Source organism: Morchella sextelata (genome assembly GCF_020137385.1).
Source record: "Morchella sextelata strain SCLS chromosome Unknown scls_22, whole genome shotgun sequence".
Taxonomy (NCBI): domain Eukaryota; kingdom Fungi; phylum Ascomycota; class Pezizomycetes; order Pezizales; family Morchellaceae; genus Morchella; species Morchella sextelata.
In genome coordinates, this window is record NW_025408637.1 from 1222452 (window position 1) to 1238883 (window position 16432).

At 47.6% G+C, this 16432-nt stretch overlaps 2 protein-coding genes across 2 annotated transcripts; one reads left to right on the forward strand and one right to left on the reverse strand.

Annotated features, from left to right (window-relative positions):
* Nucleotides 1-6129: 6129 nt before the first annotated feature.
* Nucleotides 6130-6957, forward strand: H6S33_007213 (uncharacterized protein; the record flags this gene model as incomplete). The annotated part of the gene is made up of 1 exon (XM_044838570.1): nt 6130-6957. The coding sequence occupies one exon, from the start codon at nt 6130-6132 to the stop codon at nt 6955-6957; it is 828 nt and encodes a 275-aa protein (XP_044689377.1).
* A 3994-nt stretch (nt 6958-10951) lies between these two features.
* Nucleotides 10952-11702, reverse strand: H6S33_007214 (uncharacterized protein; the record flags this gene model as incomplete). The annotated part of the gene is made up of 3 exons (XM_044838571.1): nt 10952-11384; nt 11434-11493; nt 11542-11702. The coding sequence occupies 3 exons, from the start codon at nt 11700-11702 to the stop codon at nt 10952-10954; spliced, it is 654 nt and encodes a 217-aa protein (XP_044689378.1).
* Between the last annotated feature and the right edge of the window lie 4730 nt (nt 11703-16432).

Consider the following 16432-nt stretch of genomic DNA (forward strand, 5'->3'; position numbering starts at 1 on the left):
GGAGTGAGTAGTTGGGGGATGAGGAAGGGGTTTTCTCTGTGTATTCCTTCCAGGCAATGGGGAGGAAAGTGTCTGGGCCAAGTACAAAGTTGTTGGAGGAGGCGGCTAAAGCTTTAAAGACTTCTTCTTCCGTTACTTTGGGGGTATCAGGAAAGAAGCCTGATTGTAAGGCAGGGGTGGGATTATGTTGGGGCGGGGGAAAAGTGGAATATGAGGCCTTAGTTGATGTTGTTGGGGGTGGCGGTATTGAGGAAGTGGGCGAGTTTGATGTTCTTGCTTTTGGTCGAGTTTTTCCTAAGAGCCCATATTTGTTGGGAGTTAGTTTGCGCGATGAACTTGTTTCAGTGTGTTTCTTTGGCATGCTGGATGGCTGAGATGTATACGTTGCAGGCTGCCTTCTACTCGAATGGGTGAGACATTCCCTTTTTGTACGCACATGCAATGTAGTTGAAGATTCGTCTGAGATCTGATAGGTGTGGTGACCACCAGGATTTCGACCATTAGGAGGGTCTCTTGCTGGGGGTGGCTGCTATGACAGGTTCGGTTATGGCTGCGAGTGCAGTTCCGAACCAGTGGTCGATCGGGTAGGTGACGGGGGGAGGGGGGGATGACTGAGCGGAGTGTAGCTTGGATTTCAGGCCATGGGGCTTTCTTCCAGTATGGAGTGTAGGAGGGGGGGCTCATTATGGTAGGTGAGAGTGTGAATTGTAGTTTGATGAGGGTGTGGTCTCACCCTGCGTTCAGTAACCGGTTGGACCAGGAGTAGAAAAGGTTGAGGTATGGAGGGTTGGTGAAGGGTAAGTCTATCACTCAATTCTCTGAAGGGAACTGGGTGAGATTCGGGTGAATCTTCCTCGTACATTGAGTAAAGAGTAGGAGTGAGCGACTGCGGCGGTGAAATAGGGGGAGGATATATTTTCTTCCCTTCTGTTTGTGTTGCGGATTGGTTTGGTACATATGTTGTGGATGTTGAAGTCTCCGCATATGATGTTCGTGTTTAGGGTGTTGCGGAAAAGGAGATCTAGTGGGATGGATCTTTTAGCCAGGGTCAGGTAGCCATTGTAGGCATTGATGAACTCTATTTGAGCGGGTGAGCATGGGAAGTCTTGATTCTTCCAATATATTGCGATTCCGAAGATGTCGCCAATGTCGAAGTTTATGGGGAAGTAGGAGATGTTTTGGAGGAAATCTGAGTGTATGTAGAAGGTCACAGAGGTGGCCTCATCAGTAAGGACAGGGGGGTAGATGCATTCGTATCAGGGTACATTGAGAGGGTAGTTAAGGATGGTGAAGGGTTCTTGTACTGCGACTCTGTGCAGGGGCCGACGTTTTGAGATAGACGAGACAAGAGAGAGGGAGACTGAATTGCTTCTTACATAGTTTACTTGCATTATGGTAAGGGAATTACCGGAAGGATCTCTGGTTGATATGTCTGATTTTTGTGTTTCTGAGAGGGGGGGTGAGGAGTGGAGAGATGAGGACCTTGCTGGCATTTAATTATCCATTCTGATATCCGCATCTACAGGGCTTTGTTGTGAGCCTGTGGTGACCGATTCTGATTAGAGTGGGGAATGAGAGTTTTAGTTGGTGGAGGGTTCGGAAGTAGGGAAGTTTTGGTTGGTGGGGGATTCGGCAGCGGTGGTGGAGTTGAGGTAGGATCGCCTGGATTGGCACACTCTGGAGGATGTAGGATGGGGGCCACTGCAGTTAACGCATTTAAAGTTGTAGAAGGGGTATGGGTTGCAGTCGGTGACCGGCTTGAGGTGACCTTCCTTGGGGCAGGAAGGGTTTAGGCATGTATGATCTTTGTGTAGGTGATTCCCGGAGCAGATAGAGCATGTCGGAAAGGATGCCTGGCACTCTTCGGTGGTGTATCCTAGGCGAGCGCATTTGCGGTATAATGTGTTGGGGGAGATGGGCCAGAGCTTGTTGCAACAGCGGGGTCGGCCAAAAAGGCAGATTGTCCCTCCAATCTTGTCAGTGTCGTCAGCGGAGACAGAGATGACGATGGAGTTGGTGTTCTTTCCTTGTCTGTTTTTGGGTTTGGAGAGGAAAAGGGCATGGGATATGGAGGCGCCTGTGGCGAGAGCTACAGCTTCGGCAATTTCTGACACAAAGAGGTCTAGGTACTCTGAGAGGGTGGAGAGGAGGACATTGTGGACAGCGTAGTCAGTGTTGATGGGGGCCAGCTGGAATTCGTTGAAGGGGTTCTCAGCCGCATGACAGGCGAAGTTGGAACAGTGAGGAAGCCTGAGAAGTATATGGCGATGTCTTTGGCAGGGGTGGAGGGTGAGACTATGCAAGTAACAGTACCGTTACGGTTGATTTGGGCTTGGAGGAAAGTGTAAGGGTGGGTGAGGCCCACGTGGACTAGGACTCTTTCAAGTTCGGGGGGGAGTTTGGCTTCGAGGTGAAGGTGGTTGGTGAATGGTGCGCAGTTCGATCTGGTGGTAAAGAAGCGGCGTTGGACGGTAGGGAGGTTGCCAGAAGGGGAGGAAGGGAGGTGACTTTTGTGTTGGCCTTTTCCTTGTTGAAGGGGGGACGGGCGGTAGAGGCTCAGAGACGCTGACAAGTCACCTGCTGAATTTCTCTGCGTAAGAGAGGACGCGTCTGTTTCCGTCGGCATCGATAGTCTCTATCGGGGCGTTGAGGTCGACGTCCTTATATATGATTGGGGGGGTGGGTCTCCCTGGTGAGTGTCAGATGTGAGAGCTCGCTTGATGAATGGGTGCTGGGCAGGTTTGGTGGTTCATTGCTGGGGGGTTGCCATGTCGATTTGGTTGTTGAGATGGTTTATGTCTGCGTAGTGTCTTGCTGACAAGGAACTGACCTCTGAGGTGAATTTGTCGATTTAGATTATGAGGCCCAAGAGGAGGCCGATGATGGCTTTGGCCGGGTTGCTGGCTGTTTCCTGGTAGGTGAAGGTGCAGGTGATGTGTTGGAGGAGGTCTTCAGCAGGTGGAAATGCTTCTTCAAGGCTGAATTTTTTAGGATTTGGCATTTATTCATTTTGAGGAGCTGGGGGATTGCAAAGGCCAAGCCTGCATCAGTGTAGGAGGAAAAGGGGAGAATAAGAGGAGGGGGTTATCATTTCCACTTATGGTTCAGGGTAGATGGGTAGTTGTAGGGGGATAGGGGTATTTTGGGTTTTGAAGCCAAATTGCTAGAGACTTTTCTGCCTGTGTAATATGGTTGCAATGCAAAACTTGGTGAATTTCAAAATCTGGTTACAATAGAGAGTTTGCAATGCAGACCCAGATCGCTTCACAGCTACAGCGAAAGGCGCCCCAGTCCGAATTTGGTCGACCTGGATCTTCATGCGACCTGCTGTAGTTCTAAAAGCTGGATTTTCAGAACTAGAGGTGCCAGCCAATAGTGAGAGTGATTGGGCGCCAAAGTGCAGGGGCCTATATGCGGAGAACATGAAGTAGGCATAAAACCATCACGAACAGATTTTTTTGAACCCGTACCGAGATCTGAATAGTAGCAAAGAGTGCCGAGACTGCGAAGACTTCAAGACTGCGAAGACTGAGAATAGTGCGAACTATTATGTCCCACCCAATGAACAACTAGAGCCAACCCTCTGAACAAATGTCAGGCCTGTTACAATTTCAACTTGAGGTGCCCCGATACTCATATAGCACAGGAGAAGCATTTTCTCCAGGCCTTACAGCGGGTCCCTCCAGAAGTCCATATCGCGATGCAGTGACCAACGCCGAGATGCGGGTGTGCAACCAAACTCCACAACCTATATCTCCTCAATTTTCACAACCAGATATTGATATCGGAAGGCCTGTAGGAAAGGCAGTGAACTGGAAGATATGGGAGGATAGGGCTTTGACTAGGCAGGTTTTTCCTGATGACCCGATCAATTGCATCAGAGGGGGAACTCCAGAAAAGTAGTTAGAGGTATCGGTTCACCTATCTGAAATGCATCCTAAAGCAATTAGAAGAAGTACAGACTCCTGTCAGGCATGGATGAAGAACTTTGTACTGCTTCACAAAAGTGATCAGTCACGATCACTACAAAAGACAGGAGGCAACGAGGAGGTGAACCAATTCATTCAAGATATGGATGAATTGGTAATTAGGTGGGACCAAGGTAGCATTGATCCATCAGTATGGCAGGTAGTGGTAGAGTGAGCAAGAAGGCTAGAGGAAGAAGGACAGGTTGTACGAGATGCTTCACTTTGTGGTTTGGTTCGTAAAAGAGATGACATCAGAGCTCAAAGTGATATGGAGGAGAGTGGGGAAGAAAATGAACAATCACATTCTACTAAAAAAAGAAAAATTGATACAGCAAGAAGAATTGATAAGGTGCTTAATGACTTTAGTAGGGAGGAGGATGCTGATAATGCTGTTCTGATGGAATTGCGAGATGTAGACGCCAAGTATCATTCTGAGTTGGTTTCTGGTTTGAAAACATTGGCAGAGGAATTGAAAGAGGACCGTTTGGCAAGAAAAAAAGAAGCAGATAGAGAGAGGGAATTGCGGAAGCAGGAGTGGACAGACATGATGAGGTTATTTGCCCGTGGATTTGATAGAAATGATAATGTTAGAAATTAATTATGAAAATAACCATCTAACGAGGACGGTTCAATGAGTTGCTGTTCTATATAATCCTCTAGTCCTCCATCTCTATCTATATCAAAACACTATGCAATTTGGGGCCGATGGAGAATAACATGTATGTTGTGTAAAAGAACTGCAACTCGAAACTGTAACCCACAGGCTGTAGCAAGTGCTTTTGGTTTTTCGGGAAATCCAGGAATCCAAAAAACCAGATCACCTCCTTGAACGCCCATTCAATGACTATTCTCACTTTGGATATGGCTTTATTCCATGTTCTTTGATCTCTAGTTATCCGTGTTCCTTGTGAAGTTGAGAGTAGGTGTCTGTTCATACTGTACGTTGGATCACCAGATAGTTGTAGAGGGATGCTGTTGGTATTGGGTGCATGCCGCTCGAGGTATTTGAGTAATCCGGACTCATTCAGAAGATAATTATCGTTCCGCTGACCAGCTATCGGGCCAAATAAATGGCTAATTATTCTATCTGGGGTAACGATGACATGATATTTGAGACAGTGTTTCCTTTTCCAGCCATTATAAACAGCACGTTGACGTCTTACTGGACGTGCAATTGCACATACAGTACCATCAATAAATCCCCAAACCGAATCCAAAGGGGCTCATTTGGCATGCACAGCCCTTGCGTACTACTCCAGCTTCTCTGGAGTAAGGCAGGCACTATCAAACTATAGTAGATTGTGGCTATGATGATGTATCATGAGTTGAACAGTTGAGGATATCCGTGAAACTCTCTCGGGACTCCAACCATATTTGAACCAAAGGTCAGTCAATCGGTTTGGGTAAGCCAGGTGGGCCAAAAGCATACACATCGCCACTACTCTATCTTCAACGATTCCATTATCTGCCTTGATTTTGTCCGGCAGCTGTAAAACTACTACAAGCTGTTCCACCTCGGATTGTGCAAATCTGATCAAAAAAAGTTAATTCCGACTCTATCTAGCATACATGTTTGTTGGTCATACCTGAACTGTGATCTCCAGCCCTCCTCTGAAATCGTATTCAACTCTATACGCCCCTCTGGTCGGCTCAAACCTTATTTCCTCTCATTAGACACTTTAGGTTCGCGAGGTCTGGCCCCCCAAATGCCAAGAAACAGGGTGCGAGGTCCGGAAGTGCTTTTCACTTTGTGTTTGGTACCTCTAAATTGGGTGATGTCATGGGTGGCGAGCTCAACCTGTTCACCATCAACCAGCACTCAGTTCAAGCATCAAATATCACCCACAACCATCAACCAGATATGTATGCTGTTCACTTTCTAGGCTACATAGCTAACTGCTTAATAGAGCTCTACTACCCAAACGAAACAGCGAAACAGCGAAACAGCAGCAAACTGGAACACTGGAACGAAACGAAACGAAACACCGAAACGAAACATCGAGACAGACAACTGTTTCTAGATTGGTATATAAATCTACCTTATAGAAACTACAATCTCTGACTATTGAATAGTTGTGTCTTCCAAACGAAACGAAGGAACGAAACAGCGGAACAAAACGTCGAAACACTTTGAAGAAATACCAAAATACCGAGATAGCAGATGGATTTGTTTGAAATTTTGTCAGGCCCTTCGGCCCCTGATGCGAGCAGGGATCCAGAGATTGCTTCTTCTACTCCTAGTAAAAAGAGGGGTGCCGTTTGGGAGGCATGGGAGGATATGGCTTTGGCCAAACAGGTTCTGGCCGATGACCCTATTCTCAACAATGTTGGAAAAAGGGAGGATAGGTGGCAGCGGGTTGCGGATAATCTGATGCAAATGGGAATTACTCGCTCTTGGATTTCCTGTAAGGACCGTATGGAACGGTTAGTCAAATGGCACAGGAGTGAAGAGATTCGCTCTCGCCAAAAAGCAGGAGAGGTTGAGGAAGTCAACGAGCACCTTCGGAATATGATTGACATTGTTCTCTTGTATGATTCTGTTTCCAATAATAATCTAATAAGACAGGATGCGAAGGGAAAAATTGCGGAAAGAAAAGCAAAAGGTGCACAGGTACGCCAGTCTTCTCAGACAGGTTTGGTGAGGAAAAGAGACTTGATGGAGACCAATAGCGACAAGGAAAGCAGCTCAGAGCCCGCTCAAAAAGTAATGCGGTCTTCAAAAAATCAGTTTGCGAAGGAGGTAGAAGGGGTTATAGGTGGTCTTTGTGAGAAGGCAGAGGAGTTTAGGATTGCGATACAGGAGAAAACACAAAGAGAACAGATTGCAGCTGAAGAAACTACAGCAAGAGAACGTGAGAAGGCTGATAGGGACCGGTGCTTGAGTGAGAAGTTGGATGTTCTGATTGAGAGCACACGCTCAACGAATGAGAGTATGGAGAAGCTTATGAATGTACTCATTCAAGGTATGGGTGGGTCGAGAGGTCAGTGAAAGTCTTCCTCCAATGTTGGAGGCTCGAGTAGGTTTATGTCTTCTTGAAGGTTGGAGAAAAACTGTGGTATCTGAGGTCGATGGAGGCAGACATGTGCATTATGGAGCAAAACTGCTACGGGATATTGGCGGCCGATAGGGGACAAGAGTACCTTTTGTGTACGAGGAAAGTCAAGAGCTGTAAATAGTTGCAGCACTTCTTTGAAACACCATTCGACAATGATCCCAACTTTAGACATTGATTTATTTCAAAGCTGTTCATTTCTCGTAATTGCAGCCCCTTGAAATGGTGAAATCAAGTGCTCGCTGAGGCCATATGCTGGATCACCATAGATTTGCAGGCCAGTTCCATCAGGTGCATGTGCATGTCTCTCTAGAATGTCGGCCATTCCACTCTCTTGCCAGATAGCAGCGTCATGTTTTGTACCCTCTACAGGACCGTAGAGATGAATAATAATACCATCTGGTGTGACAATTGCTTGATATTTCAAGCAATGACATCGTTTCCAACCATTATATACAGACTCTTGTCCGTATTTTGGTCTTGCTATTTTTCGAATAGTTCCGTCAACAAAACCAAAACAAGTACTCAATGGTGCCCCGCGGCTCTGTATTGCCAAAGTAAAGTAATGCAATCTTTGAGGTGTCAGACGAGCCGCATCAAATATGATTAGATGGTTCCATTTATCGTGAATTAATTGTAATAGGGTATTGACGGTTTGGGAAAGCCTTTCGGGCTTCCATCCGAATTTTAGGTACAGGTCTGCCAATCGATTTGGCCATGCGAGTCATGCTAGAAGCATGCATAACGCTGTGATTCTTTCCTCTGAAATCAAATCACTGCTTTGTACCTTGTCAGGAATATGCAAACAGTTGGCTAGGCGATATATTTCATCCTCTGAAAACTTGAAATAGGTTTTCCACGCCTCTCCTTCTAGAGTGTTGAGGTCGATTGGCCCACCATCGCGCTGTTGCCCTCTCCACCGTCAATTGTCCTCTACTAAAGCCCTCCCTAACACCTCAAGCTCCGCAATTTGGATCAAGAAATCGGTATAGATGTGTTCGGGATCCATACTGCTTCTCAACGGATCAAAAATCGTGTCAATCGGACTAAAGATGATGGTTTTGTGGGCATTCGAGGGTTGAGGATCTAATCATGTCGATTGACCCCCGCACTGGAGTCAAATCTCGCCCTGGACCAAAGAAGGCTTGGCTATACAGCCACAACGGCACTAAAAAAGACTCCGGACCTCTCAACGCAAAGTGTCTATTGATCGTATAAGCTGCCAACCGCAACCTCTGTAGCTTTTCCCGCCTTTGCTTCCGTCTTATTATGATGAATTGGGCAGCTAACATCGTCTATTAGGCTCGCTCGTGGTCTTCAATTCCAGCGGATCAACAGAACCTCTTATATCCCCACCATGCCGAGACGCCGAGACTCCCATTTTGTTCAAGGGCCCACAAAATGGACCGCAAACTCTCCACAGCAACTGGGTCGACCTCGATCAATTCGGCACTTGGCACGCACCTGGGTCTGCAGCGCAAACTCTCTAATAGAGGGAAGAAAGGTGGGTCAAGCCCGGGTTGGGTGCCACCCATTGAGATGTCTGCCGATCATACATACGTGAGAAGGGTGGGTGGTTCGGAATTGGCAGAGTTGTGCGCACACCCCGCGTGCAAGTATGGTGTGCCCACTCTTCAAGGTAACGAAGTTCAATCGCTTATAACTTCACCACCAAAAAAAATAGAAAAAATCGGTAAGATCAAAATATAGTAATAGTGATGAACTTGAGTTTTATCGTACAGATTTTCGATATCTATCATGGTCATGAAGTTATAAGAGATTGAAATACCTAGGCTGTTTTTGTATGTAAAAGGCGCCAAGACTGGAACCGTATTATACCCATTTATACCCCTTGAAAAGCAAACCCGATCGAGTTGTGGCAGTGATGCAGAAAAATGACTAGAAATGAGCCCTCTGGTTGGCTCGTGGGTCCGTGGTGCAGCCACATCCATACGCCGCCGTGTCACCTTTAAGAGTGTGCGCACCATAGTCAGATTTTGAATTTCACAAAAGTATCTACGCTTGAATTGTGGAGTGAGACATTCTAAGACTAAGTGCTGGCAAAATGAAACTCTCCCATGGCGGTCCATATTGTTGGAAACGTGATGGTTTCACTGCAGTGGTTTCGCTGGTTTCGCTGGTTTCGCTGCTCAATTGCGGGCTTTCGTTCCTTCGTTTTGCTTATTAATCTATAATTTCGATGATTGGGAGATGGGGCGTGAGAAGAAACGGGGATGGTAGAGGGAAGGGCGGTGCTTGATATTTGATATTTGCCAAGTCCCTAACCGAGAAACATTATTTTTTACTCCCAACCCGCCCTAGAGCTGACGACTTTCCCTACTTGTATGCAACTTCCCTCGTCAAAAGCCTTACATACTTATATGACATACAACCAGAAAAGTGGTTAATAGAGCCTGTCTTCTCTCGAACCGAATTTTGGGTATCTGAGTCTTATGCGAACGTAACGATAGATAGATATATTAAAACAGGTTTAAGAGAGAAATAAATCTAAGTGCCCGTTTCCCTTCTCTACCCTATTCCGACCTCGCTTATTCATCCCTTGAGCTGTCGATGCTGACTCCCCTATAACAGAAGAACTACATGTAGATTTGTATGAGAGATCTATTATTTGATAAATGAGATAACGGGATCTGACATTATGTGGCTTATCCAGCGCGACGCGCCACGCTTCATCGGGTCTAGCGTGGGATAAGAGCCTCCTAATACAAGCTTACAATCTGCATCCACGCGGGCGTTAATAGAACTTGCTCACGTTGATCGCTTCGGCCGAACCTCCCGCAAAACAATAGAGATGAAGAATGACTGAATTGATAGAGATAAAAGACAACTATCCACTGCTATTTAGGTACGCCTTGTCTGTCCGATCCTGAATCCTGATAATGCTCTTGACTGATCACGATCTTCCTTCTAGGACAATCTAACTCCCTTGCATGACTGCCCAAAAGTCTGCCCGAGATCGCGAGAATTTACTCCAGAACTTATTACGCGAAGACCTGAAAGCATTCCTGGCACAAAATCAGATGTTTATCACTGCCGGCGAGTACTGATTCCTCGTTATCCGCTGCCACGACCTCCGGTACCTTGACCACAGTCCCGGACAAAAAATGCGTTCTTTGCAACACCTTGGTACCGATTCTTGTATGGTGCGTAGTTGTGATGTTCTGCGTGATATCAATCAAAGGTGGAAATTCGGTTATCAGGCGCTTTTGTGTTGCTCGGAGCCTGATTACATCCTGAATCCTGATCAAGCAACGCACAAGATGCTAGATTTAGGACTCCCAAGTCGGATAATAGCAATAATTGGGATCCCCACCCTTAAGATCCCCAGGTCTCAGATTCTCAATCCCATAACCGCATAACCCAACTCCACGATCCGCCAGATCACCTCCAAAATGTTGTCATGAACTCCTGGCGCTAGTACTAATCGAGCCAGCAGATGACGTCGGATTTGATACCCTCCCGATCCCACCTCTGTATCCGCCTGCCTCCGTATTTTGACGCCTATGCTGACACCGCTACAGACTTCGGCAGCAATCGATGCCCGAATCGATGCCCGAATCAACACCAAATCGTCACATAATTGCAACAAATCTACGCCTGGTCCTTCACAAAATTTACGGAGGTAGGCAGACAGGCAGTTAGGCGCGGAGGTATGGAGGTAGGCAGTCAGGCGCGGAGGGGCAGGTAGGTAGGCGGGTAGGCAGTCAGGCGCGGAGGTAGGCAGGGAGGCAGTCAGGCACGGAGGGAGGCAGGTAGGCAGACAGGCGCAGAGGTAGGCAGGCAGGTAGGCGCAGAGTTTGGTAGCGGGGTAGCAAATATATACAATCGCGCACGCGGAGTCACGAGTATTGAGATTATCATTCCCGAAGAGTTAATTGTGGTTATTCTGACTACATATAGCTATAGCCGTTACTTGAGGTGTTTCCCCTTTGCTCTCTCAATAGCTAACCGGTAATATTTACATTTTCTGTTAATGGTAGTTGCAGACCTTACTTCCTTTCCCTCCCTCGGACTCTCCATTGACTCCCGAAACCTTCTTTCCAAAGAATTTAATCTTTTATCAAAATCATCTACACGCCTATGAACCCGTCTTGATTCTTTTTCTACCGCTGTAGCATGTCTGAAATAGTGTTGTCTTAATCGTGAATCAATGGGATCAGCATCGCTGTCAACTGAAATGACTTGACGTTTTTCGGTCCGTTGCCTTTTCCGTTGAGCACTGTTGACTGTAGCATGCGGGTTGCCGTCTCTGCCGGCGCGCTCGGCGGCGTTCTCATCGTTCTCGGCGTCCTCATCGTTCTCGGCGTTCTCGGCATTCTCGGCGCTCTCGGTCACGAGACGCCTATCAAAATATTAGCATAATAGCAACAACTAGTTGCTGTTTAACCCACCTCCGAGTCTCAACATTTCCGGCGTTTTCGGCGTTTTCGGCGTTCTCGGTCACGATACGCCTGTTAAATATTAGCATAATAGCAACAACTAGTTGATGTTTAACCCACCTCTCAACGTCTCCGTTTTTAGAACGATAGAACAGTCTAGGGGAAACCGTTCTAGGCATATCTGTTGAGGAAGGAGGTTTAGCGGCGACGAGGCTGAGGTTGAGGAGGAGTGGTTGAGGAGAGACGAGGTTGAAGAGGATGAGGTTGAAAGTCGGACTCATAGGGAGTATATAGTCGGTATTTGAGGAATCCAAACCAGCAAGGATCATCAATGCGGGTCCTCACACTGGAGAGTTTAAGCCATTCGAGTTTTTGGCAACAACAAAAAAGGTGGTCGGACAAAAAAGATCAGCGATCTAGGGTTAAAGGAGAAACTAACACAAGACTGGTAGCTTTTTGCTGTTTGTATTGCTATATTAAGCAGTAGTAAGAGCCTTAAAACTACTAGTTTGGAAGTGAGCGACGAGGGTCGAGCTTTTTTGCGCTGATCTTTTTTGCTGTTGCTAGGAATCTTAGGTGGCTTAAAGTCTCTACTGTGCGGATTCGAGATATGTGGGTTGGCGCAGGGGTCTGCCTTGTGGCGCCCAATGATGGTGGGTCCGGATTCTGCAGGTGAGTGATATTTGATGAGTTACAAATTGCACGAAAGGCATCACCAACACCACCGAGAAAAAAGCTTGTTTGTATCTGCACGTACCCATGTGGATGCTTGATATGTGGGTTGGCGCAGGGGTCCTGTCGCGACTAATGATGGTGGGTCCGGATTCCGCGGGTGAGTGATATTTGATGAGTCGCAAATCGCACCTTCCATGAAAGGCATCACCAACACTACCGAGGAAAAAAGCTTGTTTGTAGCTGCACGTACCCGTGTGGATGCGAGATATGTGGGTTGGCGCAGGGGCCCTGTGGCGACTAATGATGGTGGGTCCAGATTCTGCGGGTGAGTGATATCTAATGAGTCGCAGATCGCACCTTCCATCAAACGCACCACCATCCTGCAGGGGAAAATAAATGCTCGTTTGTATCTGCACGTCTGCACGTCTGCACGTGTGTATGTACCTGTGCGTTTTCCTGCTGCAGACACCACGACTGTGATCAGTCAGCCATGTGCTCTTACACCTGTTACAACTTACTACCTCCGGGTATCCTGGGCAAGTTTGCACATACCTACCATTGCGGCGAATTTCGGAAATTAGAGTCTATAAGCCGGGGATAAAGAGCCCCGCCCCCACCACCGGTGCCCAGCTCCTATCAATCCATCTTCGGATATTTGCTGCCTCAAAACCTCCAATTTCCATATACTCCGAGAAAATGCAGATGGCTGCAGGTTTGTTCTCTCCCCCCGCCCCCCGCCCCCCACCCTGGACTACTGCTAGTAGTCTTAGTCTTAGTCTACTACTAACCCCCAGTCGCCCAGCCCCAACTGCCCCTCCCTCTGACCGCACCATCGTCGAGTACGAGCTTCTCAGATGTAGCCGGCTCCTCCGCGGCTGGTACCAGGCCACGTGCGGCTTTGGCGAGTGGTATGTACATGTGCGCCGCAACGGCGGGTATGAGTTCTATAGTGTGGAGGAGCTATGGGGCTGGGAGAACATGGACTGTCACAGGGTGCGTGTGTGTGTATGCGGCGCGATTGTGGCGCAGGAGGGCCAGTGTGGGGAGTGTTGAGAGAGGGGTATCAGACGGTAGAGGGGACAAACGGGCGGCTTTGGGAGAAAGTTGGATACTTGGGCCTTATCGATATTGGGATTTTGTTGGTATTTCTTCCTACAAGATGCCCGGCTATTATTGCATGTACTTAACCCGCCGCGGCCAAATCGCTCTAATATCATGCTGGGATGTAAAAAACAAAGGAAAGATATAAGCCAAACACCCGAGTTCACGAGTAAACCCCCGAGACAGTGTACGTAGTGACCGCACCTGGGTACAAACGCCCCCCGAGCGCGCGCAAATATGTGAAAGGGCCGCAATACCACATATGGCACTGCTGACTAGAGGTACAAACCCGATCACACGTGACCACTAATACGTAATGAAAAACCCCGGGGTCAACTACAGGGAAGACGCTTTCCGGCGGAAGGCGTATCACTTCAATCCGGATGCTGGAAGCTGTTTTGGAAAGATTCCGGTGAGAGTGGGGCGGGTGGCGGGAAGGATGGAGAAGGAAGATAGGCGAATCCTGGAGATCGGGGGAACCAAAGGGTCAGCATCATCTTCGGGGTCGATGTCAACCCGTCGCTGCTGAGTCCCGGGGGTGTTCCTGTTGTAGTCTCATGGGTGTCGGAGTTGAGATTCCAGAGAAAATCACCACAGACCTCTCCGAAGGGGCTGGCGCTATGCCTTACGCTGTTAAAGCTGCCAACGTTTCCAAGTATCATGTCTCAATTCTGTGGCTTGCGTGCGAAGCTCGCCTGGTGTTACCATGTGCCATGTTGGCAGCATTTAAGTAACAGCTTAAGGGATAAGCCCGGTATTGTGGCGGCTTGCTGTACTTGCGGCCCATTACCGAGGGCCCGCTGGGTGAGGAGTCGATGTAACAGGATTGTAGTGCATACCTGTGGGATATGGAATTCCCCAAACGGACAAGAGCAGGAGACGAAGTTAGATAGGTTCTGGTCAGGGTGTTGGACTCTCTTGCACTGTTATTTTGAACCCTGTCGGACAAGAAGGTTTCGTCCCCAAAGGTCGGGAAGCGGGCCATTCCCACGCTGCAGTGTAGTATGGTATGCAGTATCGTTCTGATTACTTCTACTTCTATTGCTGGTGATAGTCCTAGAGAGGGAGCTACATACAGTCGCACCTCGAGGTACGGAACCCCGGGTTAAGGAATATTTGCTATAATGTAATGAATTTGAGGATTGTTTTTCGCCTCACCAAAAAAACCTCTGTATAAGGAAAAAACCGCGTTTAGTGTAGTGGGTGAAATCTACAAATCAAATACCCCTGTCACACCCCTGTTCCCATACAAACTGAATCTGCTGTAAGGAATTATCACTGAAGTTCCTCAATTATTTTACGATCGCTGGTGATTAGTGTGGTCGACGAGACGAGCTAGCTCGAGTCCTCGACTCGAGCCCAAAGCTCGAGCAGCCACGAGCAGCCACCCTCACGAGTCGGGTTGGCTCGGGCTTTTCCGCTGCTCGGCTTGGGAAGCTCGAGCTTTTTGGGTGCTATTTTAATCATAGTAAAGATGCTGACAATATCTTTGGTAATTTATTTTATACAATGTTGTAGTAGTAAACCCTAACCCTAGGAACATATGTTCCAATAATGAGATCTAGAATGACTTTAAGGATTAATATCTGAGACCACTGAAAACCTCGAGTGGCTCGAGCTGTACTTGAGTATTTACAAGTCGAATCGAGTCGAGCAGCTGTTATCACGAGCCGATTCGAGCTTTTCCTCTTGCTCGTCTCGAGCCGGCTCGTCGACCACACTACTGGTGATTAACGAACTGTTTGCTTAATCTGTCCATATTGCTTTTTATGTTTTTCTCCACCTTGGAGCTTTTTTTTTCAGTGATCGGAGGAGTTCCACAATTAACTACAATGTATGTATCTTTACTGTTCGAGAGTCCACTTGTAACTACTGGTGAGCATCACCAAAAATAGGGAGGAACCGCATGAAGAAACCCTAACCCTTTTTTTTGTAAAATTTCTCTAAGGAATCTTTTGCTGGGTATAAGGAACGAGTCGCGCCCAATTTTGCACGTTCAGTACAGCGAGGTGCGACTGTACTCCCTCCTCTTAACCCCGCACTGATAATAGAGAGTTTAAGCCATCCGAGTTTTTGGCAACAGCAAAGCTCGTCGGACAACAGCGTCCAGGGTCAAAGGAGAAAGGAACTAACCCAGGGCTGGTAATTTCTGCTGTTGATACCGCTGTATCGAGCACTAGTAAGAGCTTCAAGACTACCAGTTTGGAAGTGAGCTACGAGGGTTGATTATTTTTGCGCTGATCTTTTTTGTTCTTGCCAGAAATCTTTGGTTCTATCAGAGTCACTGGAAGGAGAGAGGTGCGGCTGGGTTAGGGTTACTATTTCTTACTAAGTACATGTAGTTTTCTTTTTTACAGCCGCACATCTACCCACACTCTAGTCATTTGACTTTTATGTAAATACATGTACTCCGTGTTTTTGACTATACAACTCTACAGTCGTCGGTGGGGCGGGGGATGAGGATCGGACAAAGGTGGTTGAGATAAGCTTTGCCAAGGCGGGAAGCAAGGTACTCTACTTGCCGGATTTTAACGACCTCAGCGCCGCAACGGCGCAACGCAACACAACGAAGCCCAACTTGACGAAGCCCAATGCAATGAATCTCATTTGTTACGCCTGATAATTATTCTTACCAATATACTAATATTTTCCTCCAGAAAAAGCTTGTTTGTATCTGCACGTACCCATGTGGATGCTTGATATGTGGGTTGCGCAGGGGTCCTGTCGCGACTAATGATGGTGGGTCCGGATTCCGCGGGTGAGTGATATTTGATGAGTCGCAAATCGCACCTTCCATGAAAGGCATCACCAACACTACCGAGGAAAAAAGCTTGTTTGTAGCTGCACGTACCCGTGTGGATGCGAGATATGTGGGTTGGCGCAGGGGCCCTGTGGCGACTAATGATGGTGGGTCCAGATTCTGCGGGTGAGTGATATCTAATGAGTCGCAGATCGCACCTTCCATCAACGCACCACCATCCTGCAGGGGAAAATAAATGCTCGTTTGTATCTGCACGTCTGCACGTCTGCACGTGTGTATGTACCTGTGCGTTTTCCTGCTGCAGACACCACGACTGTGATCAGTCAGCCATGTGCTCTTACACCTGTTACAACTTACTACCTCCGGGTATCCTGGGCAAGTTTGCACATACCTACCATTGCGGCGAATTTCGGAAATTAGAGTCTATAAGCCGGGGATAAAGAGCCCCGCCCCCACCACCGGTGCCCAGCTCCT